We start from the raw sequence: 17,952 nt of genomic DNA, 5'->3' as shown, positions 1-17,952 counted from the left end.
ATATAATTAAATGTATTACATGTAACATCAATAAATGATCAGAAGTGCTTTTATTTCTTTGTAAATAGACATTTGTGGTAGCGTTGGCTTTAAGACAGAGAAATTTATTCAACCCTTATCTAACCTTTTTTTTTTTTTTTAAACGTATCATATAACTTACTTAATTCTGTTTGGTGAAGCCTCTTCAAAAACCATGCTAGAAAAATATACCTAACTTTGAACTTTTCACCAGTCTAAATTTCTAGAATTCCCCTCTCCCTTGCTTCCTCCAGATTTCTTGTGAGGAAGATAAATGAAAAATGTAACACTTAAAGACACATCAACAACCTATGGATTTTCAAAACCAAGTGTTAGAGGTACTTCGGTCATGTTAACTTCAGTGCATGTTTCAGAAATATATAGGGTCTCTGACAAGTGCTTGCCCATAAATTAAAGAGATAATATGTGACCATAACTTGTGTCTATAAATAATTCTTTGCTGGTTATTCTTAATCTATAAAGCCACTAAGAATGTGGTGCACTGTACTGTTATTTGACCTCTTTGCAAAGACAAAGTTAAACAATGTATAAGTTGTTCAAGGGATCTTGAAAACACAGATATACATGATATATTTGGTATGCACAAAAAGTTCTGAATGCACGCATATCCCCAAGTGTTTAATGGACTGCAATAAATTAGTTTGTGAAACACTTGAGCATGCAGCATTTGCAAAGGTTAGCAGGTCACTTCCCCCAAAAAACATCCATATATGCTTCCATATATGAGCAAACATACAAAAAACACATGGGCAGTGAATAAGGCAGCTGAGTGTTTCAGCTTTAAATGATGCATTTAACACTGACTCGTAATCTCACAACACCCTGGCAACAAAACACTGAAGTTTAAATCTGATATTTTGATGTATCAAAACTACAAACTTACATTGTTCCCTTCAATGAATAGAACAAGTCATAATTTCCAGCACGGGTCGAAACATGCTTAATCCAACAAAAGCTGAAAGAAGCCACATCATATTCTATGACGTTGAAATGGGCAATAAGCCATTAAAATGTCATAATCTCAAAACACACCCAGAAACTGGATATATATAAAAATAAAAACAAAAAACAGTAGCTTCAGGATTTATTAGAACAACCATCATAGATGATGTCAGAGTTGTGCGCAGAAAAATATATGCTGGCTTCATGCCACCATGAAAAGCTGGTCAAGATACATAAAATGTGTAAGACCACCAAAAGAACCTACATTACTGATGGGACTGTCTGCACTGGACAATTGAACAATGGAAGAAGGTGGCTTGAGCTGATGAATCAGGTTTTGCTTTCTAACATCCCCATCCCACCAATTATGAAATAATTATTAACACAAGGCATAACTGTAAACTGAATGGCTTTGATTACTCTTGACAGAAGAGTGAAGCTATGACAAACAGGCTGCTGTGGTTCCTGGTTACATGTATGCAGGAAATATCAGCATCATATGTGTTCACTAAAAACCGGTTGTGGGAAATTTGAAAAACTGAAAAACAACATTCCATTTTAATGACAGCAACTACTCTCAATCAGATGCTGCTGTCTTCCTGTTACTGATTTGGATGGGTGATAACACACTCGAACTGTCTATCAATATGTCTATCGTATTGCAAAGCTTTGTGTGTTCAACCAGCTTCCCAGGATCTTTCAAGAAGAAGAAACTGTAGCATTGATCTAAGATTACTTATTAGTATAATTACCCACATAGCATTCTGGTTAGTTGCAATGTTTGTCATTTAATTAAAACAAACATGTTGGCATTGAAAACACTATTGATGGATTTATACTCAAAACCCAAGCTGTCACCTGCACTTAACTGTCATGCATTCACACCTATCACCTTTCAAGAAAAACACAAAAGAAAAAAAAATCATGCAGATCAAAGCATAAATGCTCCTGAATGATGGAAAACATGCTGTCTGGAATTATCTACGGTGTCTAGGAACAGTCCTACCAAGGCAAAGACTGATATGTTGTTTTAGCAGTGAGTCACATTAAATCGTCTTATTATTCATAAATCGACACAATCACACGAAAACACAAATAGAACATGATTTAAAAAAAAAACGATGATAAAACAATCTCCCTCTTTGTCAAACGGTTTTCATTCTTGTTCACTGCACAGTTCCTGCTTGTGTAAAACAATAAATGAAAAAGAGAGATCATTAATCATCACGACACAGTATTAAGGCCACATTAAGAAAAACTTTAATTTTGATTATTTTGAGATTGAAGTCAAAACTATTTTGAAGAAAAAGTTTGCTGTACCCTTTACAAAATGCCTTGTTTGGATTAAATTTATCAGCCGTCTTGTTATAAAACATGCATCATATTTATTGCACGAGGCTGTAATAACCTTTACGTAACCTTTCTGTCCAAAGTTGTGTGTTTTTTCCGTCTGCCCAAGGTGCAGTTTTCTTCATATTTACTTCCCTATAATGACACCCACACTTTGTGAATGTGCCAAAAGAAAAAGTATTTCCGATTCTGAAGTACGATTCCACTTTGTCTTGAAATAACGAGTGTAATCTATACGTCGCGACTTTTTAAAAAAAATAGAATTACGACTTTAAACTCGAAATTTCGACTTTATTCTCAAAATTATCGATAATGTATTTTTTTTTCCTCAATGTCGCATTAATACTCCGTTGTACTTCAGTGAAATTATTGCGGAGAGATAAAGACCAACGCACATGTCACATGGAGGCGGTGTCCAGCCAGCTGCAGGATGCACTGAGGGAATAAAAAGAGGGAGGGTGAGGTGAGCTGCATCTGAAAACAGGCTGAACGGAGGCACAGGTGCATCAAAGGTAAGACACTGTGCTGCTCAGGTGAAGTGGACAGAAGCAAGAATTAGGCTACAGTTAGAAACCTGCATTTGTTGCATTCTTTTCTCTATTAACTGCAGCATTTGAAATTTTAGCATTAGTTAATTTTTAGAATTGAATGGTGAAAGTTTTTATATAGGTAAATTTGTCATTCCATACAGTAACATGTTAATTAATAAATTCATTCATTTATTTCTGTGTTTTACATTTTTTAAAAGTATTTTTAATTTAATTTAATGTATTTTTTTTTTTTTAATATGTGCGATTCTAAACAATGTGGCGTTTTGCTCTTTTCAGATGGAGTGGTTTAAAGTTGTTGCGTTTGTTGTGTGCGTCCTACCCACCGCTCACTGCGCATCGGACGCTATAGGTGTGTATTCACTTAAGAGCTTTTTGTCTACATAAGGGAATCTGAATGTCCTGTTTTAACCCCATCTTTTTTCCATCCAGTCTGGTGTTATCACCTCCCATCGTGCAGTAAGTACCCAATATCTCCATTATCTATTCCATGTTGCCCACTGGGTGACCGCTCTCCGGTGACTTTACGTGCCCTTTCTGCTTATAGATGACACAACCTGGTCAACAGTTTCCCCCCACTATTGCAGCGGCAGCCGACAGTCACCCATTAACATCGTCTCAGCATCAGCCACAGCGAACAACAAACTGACTGAATTCTCTTTTGTAAAGTATGACGACACCTCCGCAATGACATACATAGAAAATACTGGCGACACAGGTAAGCACCGGGTGTATGGCTACAAAAGTGTCATCTCGTGTTTTTTTTTAGATAATAATAATAGTAATAATAATTTGAAAAAGAAAAAAAAGACAACATGTCTTACTTGGATTTCAGCGTCCCCCTCTTCTCTACAATTAAACTGCCTTGGACCTGAACATTTCCTCTTACTTCTTTCAGGTTATGTGTAACTTCACCATGTTTTTGTTTTTCCTCCTTCTTCCAGTCAAAGTGACCTTTAAGAGCGGAGTTAAGATTTCAGGAGGGGACCTGTCCGAGCAATACGACAGCCTGCAGTTTCACTTGCACTGGGGCAACGGCTCCTCTGTGCCCGGCTCAGAGCACACAGTGGATGGAAAGCGCTATCCTATGGAGGTACAGATTTTTTTAACGTTTATTTTGTACTTTTATCTTGTACATGTTAAATTGTAAAAAAATAAATAGATAAATAAAATAAACAAACAAACATCTGTATGATCTTTATGAATTTATGAATTTTCCCAGCTGCATATTGTGAACAGCAAGTCATCCTACAATGGGAATACAAGTCTAGCCGTCAAAGACTCCACCGGACTCGCAGCTCTTGGTTTCTTCATTGAGGTGAGAGAAGCAGCGCACGAGATGATTTAATGCCTGTTGAGTTATTCTGTTTTGGAATCAATGCATTGTCATTGTTGTGTGTGCGTGTGTGTGTTTTTGGGGTGGGTGGGTGGGGGGTGTTGTTGGTATTCTGTTTACACTTGGGTATACAGATGGGTATGACAATGTAGTCAATAAACTTTTTTTGCAGGTAATGCCAGGCAACTCAACTGGCCAGCCACAGAGCTGGCGCAATTTGACCTCTTACTTGGCCAACATCACACAAAGAGGTAACATTTTTGGTAACCCCCCCCCCCCCCCAAAAAAAACAACAACAAAAAAACAAACAAAAAACAAAAAAACAAACAACCTCCTCTCCTGTTTCTGCCTCTAAATTCTGTAATTTATAGTTCCTAGTTCCTTCATGTTGTTTCTGTCCTCAGGCCAGAAAGTTTCCATTGCTGCCGGGTTTTCCCTGGACGACCTGCTCGTTGGTGTGAATCGCACTAAGTATTACCGCTACCTCGGATCCTTGACAACCCCCGCTTGTAATGAGGCGGTGGTCTGGACCGTTTTTAAGGAACCAATTAAAGTCAGTAAAGATCTGGTAGGTGTTATTTCATTTCTAACTTGTGTCTCCTAATTGTCATTGCTGCAAGCACCAATGCCCTGTTAGTGGTTCATGGAGTTAACTGGAAACAAAAAATGTCTCATGACCAGATTGACCTCTTCAGCACCACACTGTACTTCAACGACAACACGTCACCACTCATGACAAACGTCTACAGAAGCCTGCAGCCTGCACAGAAAGTCTGGACTCAGAGCATCAAGGCCTCTGCCTCCACAACCTGCTTCTCCCTGGGCCTGCTGCTTCTCAGTCTTACATTGGGCTGGAGTTGGAGCTAAAATAGAAAGAGGACATTGTCAACAAACGTGCCTCCCTTCAGCACATGCATTCTTTCCCTATTTAATTAAAACTGACTTTTGCTGATTTCTAATGTAGCTCTTTATGTTTCACATAATCACGAAAAGTGCGAAGAATAATTTATTAAGGTGAGGGCTACTTATCTCTGCTATTCTTGATTATGGCTACCTGCTACAAAGCTTTAACCTGTTTAAAGATTTGTGTCTGTATGCGTGCACCTCATGCTTGCACCTCAAGTTTACTTTAAGCAATGACATGCACAAGTTTTCATTTTGCAAGGCCAAAACGGTCTGAACAATTGAGGCATGTTCCCCGTCCGCGTTGAGCTGCCAGAGCTACACTTGACAAAGAGATGCACCTGCACTATTTACAGTGTAGTTCTGGTAGTTATGAAATCCAGCATTATAAGAATGTGTCACTATCTGATGACACGTGAAGATATGCCTTGATGTTGGCACGTGCACATAGTTTAGTTTACCAAACGGTGATTGAAGGATCAGGGGACTGTTTTGTCCTTGTTATTTTTTGTATTTATTTTAAACTATTGTAAACTTTATTTTGGCTCCATCGGTGCAGCCACTATTGCAGTTGAAGTGGAAAAACCCACAAAATGGAAAAAGAAAACATGTTGATTCTTTTATGAAGGCTTTGTGTGTAACTTTCCCAGAGAATAACTTATCAGTGATGCACGTTGTTTATGTCCTTAATATTGCTTGAACATGAAGAAAACTGACTTTCCTGGTCTTATTAAATGACAATTAAAAGTATTCATGACTGTTTTTGCAGTTTTACTGTCTTTTTTAATTCTTGGAAGTTTCTAGAACTTTTGAAATGATACATAGCTGGGTGGAGTCCTCATCTGCCTTTGCTACACTTAACTAGGGTGAGCTGTCTGAGCTTTTGAGAGCTTTCTAGTTCACAAAAAGTGCATAAACAATGTACTTTAACACAAACGTCCACAGTTTTATTCTCTGGTGGTTTAAAACCTGTGAAGATGCCAATGTTTTGTTCACACTGTTATTAACCTTACACAACCCATGCCATTTACTAACAAAAAACAGTAAACAGACCTGTTTAAACTCAATACATTTAGAGGATTTGGCTGTCTTTTGAAACATGTGTTATGGTTAACTAGTCGTATCATCAGTGAAGTTGAAGAGAAGGGGAAGGCCTTTGAATTAGTGTGCACAACGGCAAATTTGATTTTAACTAAGTGAAACATATTTCTTTGAAAAAAAAAACTTTCAGAAAACGTTTGTGCTTGGTCTCCTGCATCTTGTCCCTGTTTTCTTGTAACTGTGTGCCCAACATTCCTGTTCCTTTCTCCTACCTTCCGTCTCCAGGCTTTTACCATTTACCAGAATAGAAGTTTGATTACAGTCTACCATAGAGAGCACGCGAGTCTAAATGACTTGTATTGCTGAAAACTGTGTTAGCGATGGACCAATCTGATATTACATGTCGGTATCGGTCCGATACTGACCTAAATTACAGGATCGGATATCGGAGAGAAATAAAAAAATGTAATCGATCCGAAATATCACAAAAATCACCTCACAAAACGCGCTACTTGGCATAACCCAGCTCGGCGCATCGAAGCAGTATGTGTCACGTGATAGAGCGGCTGAAGTCTGCCAGACCTGTCCATTTCATCTCGGCGAAAACTATCCCAGAGAAGTAAAGCAAGTGTGTAAGTTCATCCCTGAATGTTTGCCTAGTATTTCCACGTTAAGCTTAACAACTGATATATTGAGCCACAGCTGGACTGACCATCGGAGTTCCATATTGTGGTGAAAAGGAAGCGATTTGTCCCGTACGTCAGCTAGAAGTAAAAAATAGGCACAAAGCTGGAGTTATTATGTCTTTGCTGCACAGTTGCATTTACTTCTCTCATTCACCCCCCCCCCCCCCTCCTGTTATTACTTCAAAGATGCAACTGATCAATGATCAGCTGATCGGCTTTTCTGCCGCAAGTCCCGTCTTTCTTGTTTGTTTATTGTCCACTTTGCGCTAGAAAGAGGAGACCAGCGGCTAAACAACAGCAGCACGTTTAAGCGTGATAAGCTGTTGTTAGAATGTATTTAATATTAATTTCTACTATCAGCTGGTGTTTGCTGGAGCCACAGCTGTAAAAGCTGCTGGTCATGATATCGGTTTGGATATGTGGTGAGAGGGAAACATGAAGATGAAACCAGGAGATGTCCTTACTGTGTCATGGGCTGGGTCTGTGACCCGGTGTTTGAGTTTTTATATATTTTGGTATTCATTTGTGCCCTAGTTTAGTTCATCTAGTTAATTTCGAGGTTGCTGTTTAGTCCTTTGTTTCTTAGGTGTTTATGTCATCTCCTCCTGTATTCAGTCTACCTGGTTTGTGCACCTACCTGTCATGCATCATGTCTGTGTGGTTATGTTCAGTTCAGGTCACGTCTAATCCCCATGTCCTGTTTTACTTTGAAAGTCTGTGTCTAATGTCAGTGTATGTAGTTTCACTTTCCCTGTCCTGTCATTAGGTTCATGTGTATCAGCTGTTCCCTCTCATGTGTTTCCACTTCCCTTGATCATCCCTTATGTGTATTTAGTCTCTGTGTTTCATTCAGTCTGTGTCGCGTTTTCTGTGTTCCACGCCCTATGTCATGTCAGGTTTCAAGTCTCTGTGCAGGTCATGGCTCATGATGCTTATTCTTATATTTCACAGTTCCCTCATGTTCTGGCACAATCTTGTTCATAGTCTCACTGTTAGTAGTTTCTTCCCAGTTTAGGTTCCTGTTTAGTTGTTGTCCCTGTTCAGTTCTCGTTTAGTTTAGTTCATGTACTCCAGCCTCAAATAAAGGCTCACCTTTTGTTTAAAGTTAATTTGGTCTGCTTATCTGTACCTGCACCTGGGTCCTCCAAACACTCTCCACACGCTCAGCCACTGCGGACCGTGACATACTGAATCACCGGAGCTGAGCAGGTGATCGAGAAACAGGTTTACCTTTTGGGTGACATGAATGAGTTGAAGGGAAGTTATGAACTGTTTCTGAGAGACAGATAACACCAGGATCCTTTTCTACATAGCTGACGGGCTGGTAACTGTGCAGGGGCGGGTCTAGCAAAGTTTTGTCGGGGGCCAGGTTGGGCATTAACAGAGAAAAGGGGGCACAAAGAAATATTTTTCTTTGTTATGTCATTTAAAAACTTTGAATAAATAATTGTCTGAACTTTAAAACAAAAGTGGTCATCTGATTAAATGTATAGAAATCCATTACTGTATATAGTAACTATTACGTCTAATATACACCCTAGTAAGCTATAGTTCTTTTTCCTTTGGGAAGGTACCATCTGTGCAGTCTGCAATTCTGCTGAAGAAAGATGCTGAATCTATTTAATTATTGTAGAAAAATAATTGATTTCTGTGCATTTGTTTTACACTTGCATTAAATTAAAGTTTACATCAATTAAGAGTGTTGCTGAACTTTAAAATGTTTTGGGTGGAGTGTATTTTTTGCATACAGGTATAACAGAATAGCTTCAGTCTCTTGTTTTTTTAAAACTTGAGTGTGAACTTATACAAAATGCAGCAAGATATTTATAAAAAATTGTTTTATTGATTACAAAATACGCTATATTGGATTCATATCGGTAACAGCAGATATCAAAATTTATGATATTGGAATCGGTATCGAACATTAAAAAGTGGTATCTTGCCATCTCTAGTATGTAGACTGTAATTTTACAGCATAACAGCAGCAAACCCCTTTTTATCTTTAATTTAATTTTTGCCGCATTTGTATTTTTTTTAGCAAGTAAGCAGCGTGCATCAGTTGATGCCAATCCTTATAGTAATGAGCTGAAGTTAGTAGTTACATGGAACAGGGTTGACATTGCCAAAAGTGAACTCTTCAATGGCGACAATGGCAAGGTGAGGAGAGGAACAGATGTCTCATAGATGTTACACTGAAAGAAACACTAATAAATAAATTGTTTCCTCAGGTGTCAGGGGTCCTGAAATTGTTAATGGGTGATGCACAGACCTCTACAGGCAAGGCAGTGGCACTTACTGGGCCTATATATATAATTTACAAGTTTGCCATTAGGTGGCGCTGCTGACACATTTATTGATACTGTGTCAGTTGTGTCATTCAAGTAATGAGTATTGCATTACTTGAGTAATAAAAGTAAATAAAAGTAATAAAAGTATTGCAATAAACACTAGACAAGCTCAGACTCCATGTCTGAGTAGTTTGTGGTTTTGACTGCCTTTTCTTGTTTTCAAAGTTTGGAGGAACTGTTTGACTTTGGAAACCACACGATTTCCTTAGTCCTTGCTGCACTTACTTTTCTTTTTGCACACTGAGTGACAGGAGTGGCATGCAATGGGGTTTCAGCAGTAGGAAAAAAGGTGGAAAATCGTCAGGAATAAACAGTTTTAGTCCTTTTGAACACATTTCTCACTGAAGGAGAAGCATGAATGATACAAGAGCAGAAGATGGGAGTAAGAATAGAAGAAAGAGGTAGAGGTGACAACACTGACAATATCTGCCAAACTGAGAAGAGCCGGGTAGGTCAGCTTTCGCTAACTGATGTTGTGATATCATGGTGGCAAAAACCAAAAAAAAAGAAAAAGAAACCAATCTAAAGAAAGAGCTCAATGTAAAGAATGTTTTGAGATGTGCTCACATTATTGATTGGCAAAGAAAAGCTCTGTGAAACACTGACACTTTCAAAACAATTCTGCAATAATTGTATCAAGGTTTCAAAACAATCTGACAATCATCTCCACATTCACTGCTGCTAATCTCACATGTTGCAAAATTCTGAACAACGCTATTCGTCACAGAAAAATAAATGACAATAAATTTGATCTAACAGTTGTACAAGTAACATAAGAAAAAAATTGAAATTCTTAAAGACAGCAAGCTGAAGCTGTAAAAAAAAGATGTGCTTCAGCAAAGAGTACTTTCTCCCAAAGTTAAAATACACTACTGATCAAAAGTTTTAAAACACCCCAATTTTTCAATTTTTTAAAAGAGCAAAGTATGCAGGTATGCAGTTATGCTGGCTGTGCCTTCTGCTGGGCACGAACCATTCTCTGGGACTACAGGACTCATGAGATTCAAACAAGCAGGTTCAGGAACAGCTTCTTTGTCACATCTGTCACCCTAATGAACTCAGTCCCCTGCTGAACCTTGCCATCCACAGTCACTTAATCCTTCTACACTCTTCCTCCACCTTTTCCCTCCCAAAGACCATAATCATGACTGTCATTCATTCTCGATGTCCTCCATATGCTCACGCTGGCTGTGTCTGAATTCAGGAGTAGCATGTTTCGATGTCTGCATTAGTAGGCGATTATGTCACAGCGATGCGATGAAGGCTGTCCAAATTCAAGAGTCCCATAAGTGTGGCAAATGAGTCCTGCCCCCCGCCCCCCCCCCCCCCCCCGATTCGAAGGATGGGTCTGGTGTATCCTTAATTTTTATTTTTCACATTATCCTTTTGGTTATATTATTTAGGGAACAAAGACCAAACGGCTCAATTTATTAAAATAAGAAGAGAAAATGGTCACCTCTTCACTGGGGTGCAGTATTTGGCCACTGTGGCATGAATATATAAAGATTCTGCTTGATGAATCCAAGATTTCAAATTTTAATTCATCAGTCCATAATACTTTCTTCCATTCTTCACTAGTCTAATGGTGGTGTTTCATGGCCCAGACAAGCTTTTTTGTCTTTATCTGACATCTTAGCAATGGCTTTCTTGCTGCCATTGCTTTCACTGACACCCTGACTGACACCAAGCTTTTAAGGCTTGATCAACTGCCATTGCTGCAGAACACCCTTAAATTGTTAACCAAGTTTGTGTTCCCTAAAAAATGGCTATTTGTATAATTCTGAAATGTTCATTATTTTTCAGTTGTGGGTAACCTTACCTTTTTCTTTTAACCTCTGGCAGTTCACCCCACTGGCAGTTTCAAGTTATTCGTTTAACTTGAATGACTTGAATTCCAATAAATGACTGGAAAAATTGGGGTGTCATAAAACTTTTGACCGGTGGTGTACGTAAGGCTATTTTAGTTGCTCAGTAATTCAGTGTAACACACAACAAAACATATTTAAATTTTAAAATATAGTGATAGTGATTGTATAGTTTTAAGCTTTCTGAGAGTTACCATCAACAGTGTTTGGTCTTATTTTCAATAAAGTCTAAAAATTTAATATATAAATTTTAGTGACCCACTCAACACACACTCACACGATTGCCGTGCTCACAACTGTTTATTGTGACTTGTGGTAGTTTCTAGTGGTGTGCGGATCGATACTGAAATTCTTTTATCAATTCTTCCGATACCAGTAATTTAAGTTCTAAAATCAATTCTCATATTAAAATATCGATATTTTAGTACTTTGGGGTAAATTTGTTTATCATTAAAAGGAACGCAGTGGAAAGAAACTATATCATTTGGATTGTCTAAATTGGAAGGAACTACTTCCTCATATGCCTTTCATAGTCATATATGAAATACGGCTGTATAAATGTGTTGCAGCCTCTGGTGTGCGCACTCACAACAATGGCTGAGCGTAAACGGAGTCATGTGTGGATGTATTTTACCTTCATAAACAGCCAAGACATGTGGCAACACCACTAACCTCGTCAAACACCTCAGGGCGAGACAGACGTATCTCGCGGAGTCCTTTAGTGATGCAGACTGGCAACATGTTCAAATAGCGCACAACTTCAAGTTTTTTTTTTAATTTCGATATGATTATTTTGAAATATTAACCAATAAGTACAAGTAGTCTGATGTCCTGTGATCATTATGAAGCGATATCTTTATATTATTATTACAATTACATAATACAATTATATATTGTATTATGAAATACAATGAAGCATTAAGTTTTTATACAAAGTATCAGATCAGTTTGTTGATACCACCCTGAATTTTACTTGGTATTGGATCGGAAAGGAAATCAGTGGTATCGCATATCATTAGTAGTTTCACTTTTTAACTATACAGCACAGGTAACTCCAGGAACGGCTCCTGCTCTCACCAATCCTCACACACACCCTCCTTGTCTCCGCCATCACTGTGTGTAAATAGAGCCGCCACCTGTTTACCCTGCCACCTTGAGAGCTCACCGTACCCTCCAAACAAGCCTAACAGATGTGTGACAAATTTGTACAAACCATCTCCAATCGACCATTTCTCTCAAAAATTCTTGAAAAAATAGTTGCTTCACAAGTCCATCTACACCTAACTGATAATAACCTTTACCAGCAGTTCCAGTCTGGTTTCCGTCCTTTGCATAGCACTGAAACTGCTCTTATAAAAATAACAAACAATCGTCTTATGGCAGCTGATTCTGGTCTCCTCTGCATCCTTATTCTCTTTGATCTGAGTGCAGCCTTTGACACCATCTCTCTCCCCATTCTTCTTAGCAGATTAACTTCTATTGGCCTCTCTCATACTCCATTAGCCTGGTTTAAATCATACCTGTCTGACTGCACTCAGTTCATTCAATTGAAATCCTTCACTTCTCAGCCTTCTCCTCTATCTACTGGGGTGCCCCAGGGATTGTCCTCGGACCCCTCCATTTCATTATCTACCTTCTTCCACTCTGACACATTTTTCGTAAATATAACACTCAGTTCCACTGCTATGCCGATGATAACCTCTCTACCAAACCTGATACTACTCTTCCTCCACCCTACCTCACCCTTTGCTTAGCTGAACTCAATTCATGGTTCTCCTCCAACTTCCTTAAACTCAACAGCGATAAATCAGAACTTCTCCCGGTTGGCACTAAACTTTTGCTATTCAGAAGCCAGAAGCAGCATTTAATGGCTGCCACACTGTAATCACACACCCACTAGGAGACTCCCCCAACTACTACAATAACAGGGCTACCCCCCCTAGTGGTCCTATATCACAATAAGGGTTGTTACACGTGCCCTGGACAGTCAATATTTCCTTTGGAATACTGACTCGGGAGATGACCTGAAACCAGTGTTGGGGGGAAGGTAACAGAATACATGTATTGGCGTTACGTATTTAAAATACAAAATACGAGTAACTGTATTCAGAATACAGTTACTTTGTTGAAATAAATGGATTACACAGCAGTCTTTTCCTGTTTCATATGTTAGGCTGTGTTTTTGGTAATTTCACCCTGGTGGAAACCCAAACAAAACACACATTAACAGGCTCTAATGCCTGTGTCTCAATCTCGCGGCCCTGTCACCTATGCTTGCGAACCATTCCAAGGCGAGCTGGAGGCCATCACCTGATGAAGCCAACAGAACCACATCATCTGCAAAAGGTAGAAATAAGATGCTGAGACCACTCAAGTGAAAGCCTTCCACCACTTGGCTACGCCTAGAAATTCTTTCCATAAAAATTATGAACAGAATCTGACAAATATAATATGACAAAGGGCAGCTGAAGCCCATCACCCACCAGGAACGAGTCCGACTTATTGCTGGCTATGCGGACCAGCTCTTGCAACGGTTGTACAGGGACTGAATGGCCCGTAGCAATGGGCCAGACACCCCATACTCCCGGAGCAGCACAGGAACCCCCGACGGACACGGTCAAATGCCTTCTCCAGCTCCACAAAACACATGTAGACTGGTTGAGCAAACTCCCATACATCCTTAAGTATCCTTGAGAGGATGAATTGCTGATCCAGTGTTCTACAACCAGGACGAAAACCGCATTGTTCCTCCTATATCCGAGGTTCGCCTAACGGGGGGAGTCTCCTCTCCAGCACCCTGGCATAGACTTTCCCAGGGAGGCTGAGGAGTGTAATTCCCCTGTAGTTGGAACACACCCTCCGGTCCCCTTTCTTAACGATGGGAACCACCACCCTGGTCTGCCAATCCAGGGGTACCGCCCCTGATCTCCATGCAACATTGTAGAGGTGTGTCAGCCAGGGCAGCCCTACAACATCCAGAGCCTTCAGGAACTTAGGGCGGACCTCGTCCACCCCAGGGGCTCTGCCACCAAGGAGTTATTTTAACTAATTAGCAATCACTAATTAGTGAAAATAGTATAAAAATTAATTTGTGATTAGTTATCATCTTGTTTGTGATAACAGAAGCAAGGAGCAGGTTAATTAAAATTAAAAGTTATATAAAATTATTAAAGTAACTAGAAGAAGTGCTTCAGTGAAGCCATTGCTAACAGTGAAGAACCTGTTAGCAATGGTGATGACTAATGTCCATTCTTTTAAAAGGAAGTATTGACATGCATGACTAAAATTGAGGCTGTTGTTAATTTTTAATGACAGCAAGATTAGTATGTTGGCCAAACGAAAGTAATGTGGGAGTGGCGTCTTTTGTCACTTTGACTTATATGTCAGCAAAAACTAGATCAGGAACCAGTCTCGGTGGACGATTTTACTTAGACATAGATAACAGTTGTCCTGCCTAACCCCTACTCATTGCTTTTAAAATTGAGCATGACCTTTAGTGCACAGTGGCGTAGCCTAAAATGCATTTTGCACTGATTTCATAATGCACAAAGTTAAAAGAAATGTATCATCTTTGAGTACCAATACAATTGGAATATCACAGTGTGTCATCTTGCGGCTGGCCTTTATCCTTCAACTTTGGGTCCTCTATTTAATTTGGGTAACAGCAAACCTAATTCTTTTTTTTTTCTACAGCTTTATGCAAACCAAAATTCTTTTCTTCTTTTTTTCTTTTCCCCTCACATTGCAAGGTTATGACATCGCAACAATGTGGTCGATCAGTTAAGGTTGATCCTAGACCAACATTATATGATGATACTGTTACATCCTGTGAGGCTGTTGGAGTGTGTGGGCGTGGTGTTGTCCTCTTCCTCTCCTCCTCCTTCATTCTTGCCCCTCCCTTTGCCTCTCACTGCTCCTGCCTTCTGTGGGAGTGTGTGGGTGTGGTGTTGTCCTCTTCCTCTCCTCCTCCTCCTTCTTTCTTGCCCCCCCCCTCCCCCCTCCCCCTTGCCCCCCCCCTCCCCCCTCCCCCTTGCCTCTCACTGCTCCTGCCTTCTCCTTTAGGACACACCTGCTGCTCATCTGCCCTTGTTTACCACCAATTACCCTCCAGAGGTGATATAAGCTGGAGGAGAGCAGTGTGGGTGTGGGAGAGGCTTCTGGTGGATTTCCTCTGTGCTAGTTAGTGTGTGATTCTGGTCTAGGTGTGGAAAAGGCTTGCTGTGTGTGTGACCAGCTCCACTGTGCGTGGCTTTTTTGTCAGTAGCTCTCAAGGTCAGTTGTTTCTTGTAGGTGAAGTGGCCTCCTTTTCTTTGGATTGGCCTGCCTGCTTTATTGCTAATAGCAGCGTTGCTGACTCTTTCTGTTGATACTGTTTAAATGTTTATTGGTTATAATAATGACTTATTTTGTGTTAAACACTTCTGCCTGGCTTCCTTTTCATTCCAATCCAGATCCAACTGTTATTGTCCCCCACCCTCTTCGCCTAGCCTTCATGTGGGGATATAACAATACAAAAAAAAAAACGGCATCATATCATAATTAGACTCATCCATATAGGCACAAAACACAGCTCTAGAAGTTTAGCTAGTTTAGAAGTTCATGAAAAAAATCCTTATATTCCAAAACAAACATTTTCTTCACTTTTGTTTTAACTTCACAATTATATAAGATTTGTTTTCAAAACCCAGGACAAGTATTTGGCTCACAAATCTTCTCAGTTTGAGTTAGTTATTCACAAAGGCTCCTAGTAAAAAGACCTTCTGGACATGAGAAAACATTATCAGGAACTTCCAGTGGAAAATTATCAGAGAGCTTTGAGCAAGCAGTGAACTGAAAATGGTAACCTGAGATATAACCATATTCTTCCAAGATTTTTGACTGAATCGAGTTTTAATGAGTCACTTACCAAAGTGAATTGGATTTTTGAGTCATTTGAGTCACTGAGTCAGTTGACCAGAGAGTGCAAAAAACGTACATTTTCACTCAAACTTAATTTGTTTCTCTCTTCATGTATATCCTACTGCTAAGATGAGTGATTCTAAAAGCAAACTATTTTGTAGCGCAAAAAAGAGCAAAAAAATTTCTAAAGGGAACATTAATTTTATTTATTTTTATTTTATGTTATTAGTATTTTCTTTAAATGTGTCATTCTCATATATATATATATATATATATATGCACACACACACACACACACACACACGGCGGACATGGTTTGTGTGTAACAAAGACCGTGACTTTGTGTTTAACGTGCTAGTTATGTTCACATTTGGTAGATTTGTTCATGTAAAGCGTTTTTTATTTGAAGTTAATTTATTTATTTATGTCACATAAATTTATATATATATATATATATCTATATATATATATATATATATATATATATATATATATATATATCATCTAAATGTCCACTGAGCTGAGAACCAGGGGGCGGTAATGCGCCTTTACATTGGTTGCCAACCAAGAAGAAGCTGTGAGCCAGGAGGGAGGTGGTGAGTGAGTCCCCCGCTCGCCCGCTAGACCGAGCAGCCATCTAGTGGATGGCTGGGCGGCTCCATGGTTGGATGAACCCTTCTGGTCGCGTCCCTGCCTTGGCCATGCATCTTGCAGCTGTACTGCTGCTGCGGGCTGTGTACCCCTGGCGTATTGCCGCGCTTCGCCGGCTCACATGCCAGTGAGACCTCGTCGTGTCTGATACGTCATCCGGCGGTTGAGTTTTCTCCAGCACGCAGCACTGGCTCTCTGTCTAGTGCGTTGCCCCTGTGTTGCGGGTCACATGGCCAGCAAGTGCCCATTTGGTGAGCTGACGCTTCCCGACTGTCCAGTGTCTCATCAGGCCCACTCTTGCTTGCACCCTGTCTATGGACGGTGCAGAGTGGCTGTTATGCCCTGGTGACGAACCTTGGGTTGCTCCTCACTTGGGCCCTCAGTGGCCTGAGCCACCAGCACCTCCCCTGTCGTGGGTGGTGCAGGTCAGCTGCTCTACTCCTGGGACAGGCCCTGGGCCTTATCCTACCTCGGCCATCCACTGTGTGGCCGAGCTGCTGCAGCAGGATCTCTCTCCCTGGCACTGTGTCACTCCCAGTGCCAGGCAGGGCTCTGCTGTGACTTGACTTCTCCAGCTGGCGGCTCCGCCTTCCCTTCTGGGGCATCATCCGCATATCACAGCCAGCTACTGTGCTCGAGTGGCTTGATAGGCTGTGTTGCCCTGGCGTTTTGCCCACGTTCGTCGGCTTGTATGCCAGTCGCACCTCACTGCGGCGAGTGGCATTCTCAAGCTTAGTGCGGCTTGTTCTGTCTGGCGTGTTGCCTGCAGTGCGCGGTTTACACGGCCAGCAGGGCTCCTGTGGTTGCTCGAGTGGGGCGGATTCTTGGCTCTGACTGCAGCTTTAGCCGCTGCCGCTGCTGCTGCTACTACTGCTGCAGCTGCATGCTGTGTTCCCCTGGCGTATTGCCCGCGCTTCGTCAGTTTACGCGCCAGCTGGACCTCGCTGTGTCTGACTCTCAGCCAGCGAGTGAGTGTTCTCCGGCCGGCAGCGCCAGGCTCCCTGCAGGCGATTCGCCTGTTACATGTTAGCCGGACCTCACTGTGTCTGGTGCCTCAGCCCGCGAGTGAGTGTTCCCCAGCCTACGGCGCTGGCTCCCTGTCTGGCATTGCCCGCCTCTTGCGGGCACCCAGCAGGGTCCACTCTCAGCGACTCGGTGAGCTACGCTTCCCCTCCTCTCTCTGCTCCTGGGATTCCAGGTTCGGGCCCTAGGCACCGAAGGCCCCAGCTGGAGATCCTTGGGGAGCATACGCACGGGCTCATCCAAGCCGACCACCTGTGCTTCTGGCATTCCGTCACTCCAACCGCATGCCGTGGGCTGCGGTTGTCAGACCTTGCTGTGTCT

At 41.0% G+C, this 17,952-nt stretch overlaps 2 protein-coding genes and 1 long non-coding RNA gene across 3 annotated transcripts in view; 2 read left to right on the top strand and 1 right to left on the bottom strand.

The window, feature by feature from the left end:
- LOC146512812 (transient receptor potential cation channel subfamily M member 4-like) overlaps positions 1-17,952 on the top strand; it is a 97,226-nt gene that overhangs the window by 44,627 nt on the left and 34,647 nt on the right. The gene's annotated exons all lie outside the window — the stretch shown is intronic.
- Positions 1-17,952, bottom strand: part of LOC146512813 (uncharacterized) — a 149,713-nt gene that overhangs the window by 105,028 nt on the left and 26,733 nt on the right. The gene's annotated exons all lie outside the window — the stretch shown is intronic.
- On the top strand, positions 2,730-5,880 carry LOC146512815 (carbonic anhydrase 4-like). Its single transcript, XM_085170835.1, has 9 exons — positions 2,730-2,843; positions 3,159-3,231; positions 3,312-3,338; positions 3,427-3,597; positions 3,824-3,972; positions 4,102-4,197; positions 4,388-4,466; positions 4,620-4,783; positions 4,897-5,880. The coding sequence occupies exons 2-9, from the start codon at positions 3,159-3,161 to the stop codon at positions 5,080-5,082; spliced, it is 945 nt and encodes a 314-aa protein (XP_085026961.1). The 5' UTR covers positions 2,730-2,843; the 3' UTR covers positions 5,083-5,880.

Source organism: Neolamprologus multifasciatus, chromosome 8, assembly GCF_963576455.1.
Source record: "Neolamprologus multifasciatus chromosome 8, fNeoMul1.2, whole genome shotgun sequence".
NCBI lineage: Eukaryota > Metazoa > Chordata > Actinopteri > Cichliformes > Cichlidae > Neolamprologus > Neolamprologus multifasciatus.
Note: the sequence above shows the minus strand (reverse complement) of the source record. Positions and strands in the feature narration are given on the sequence as shown.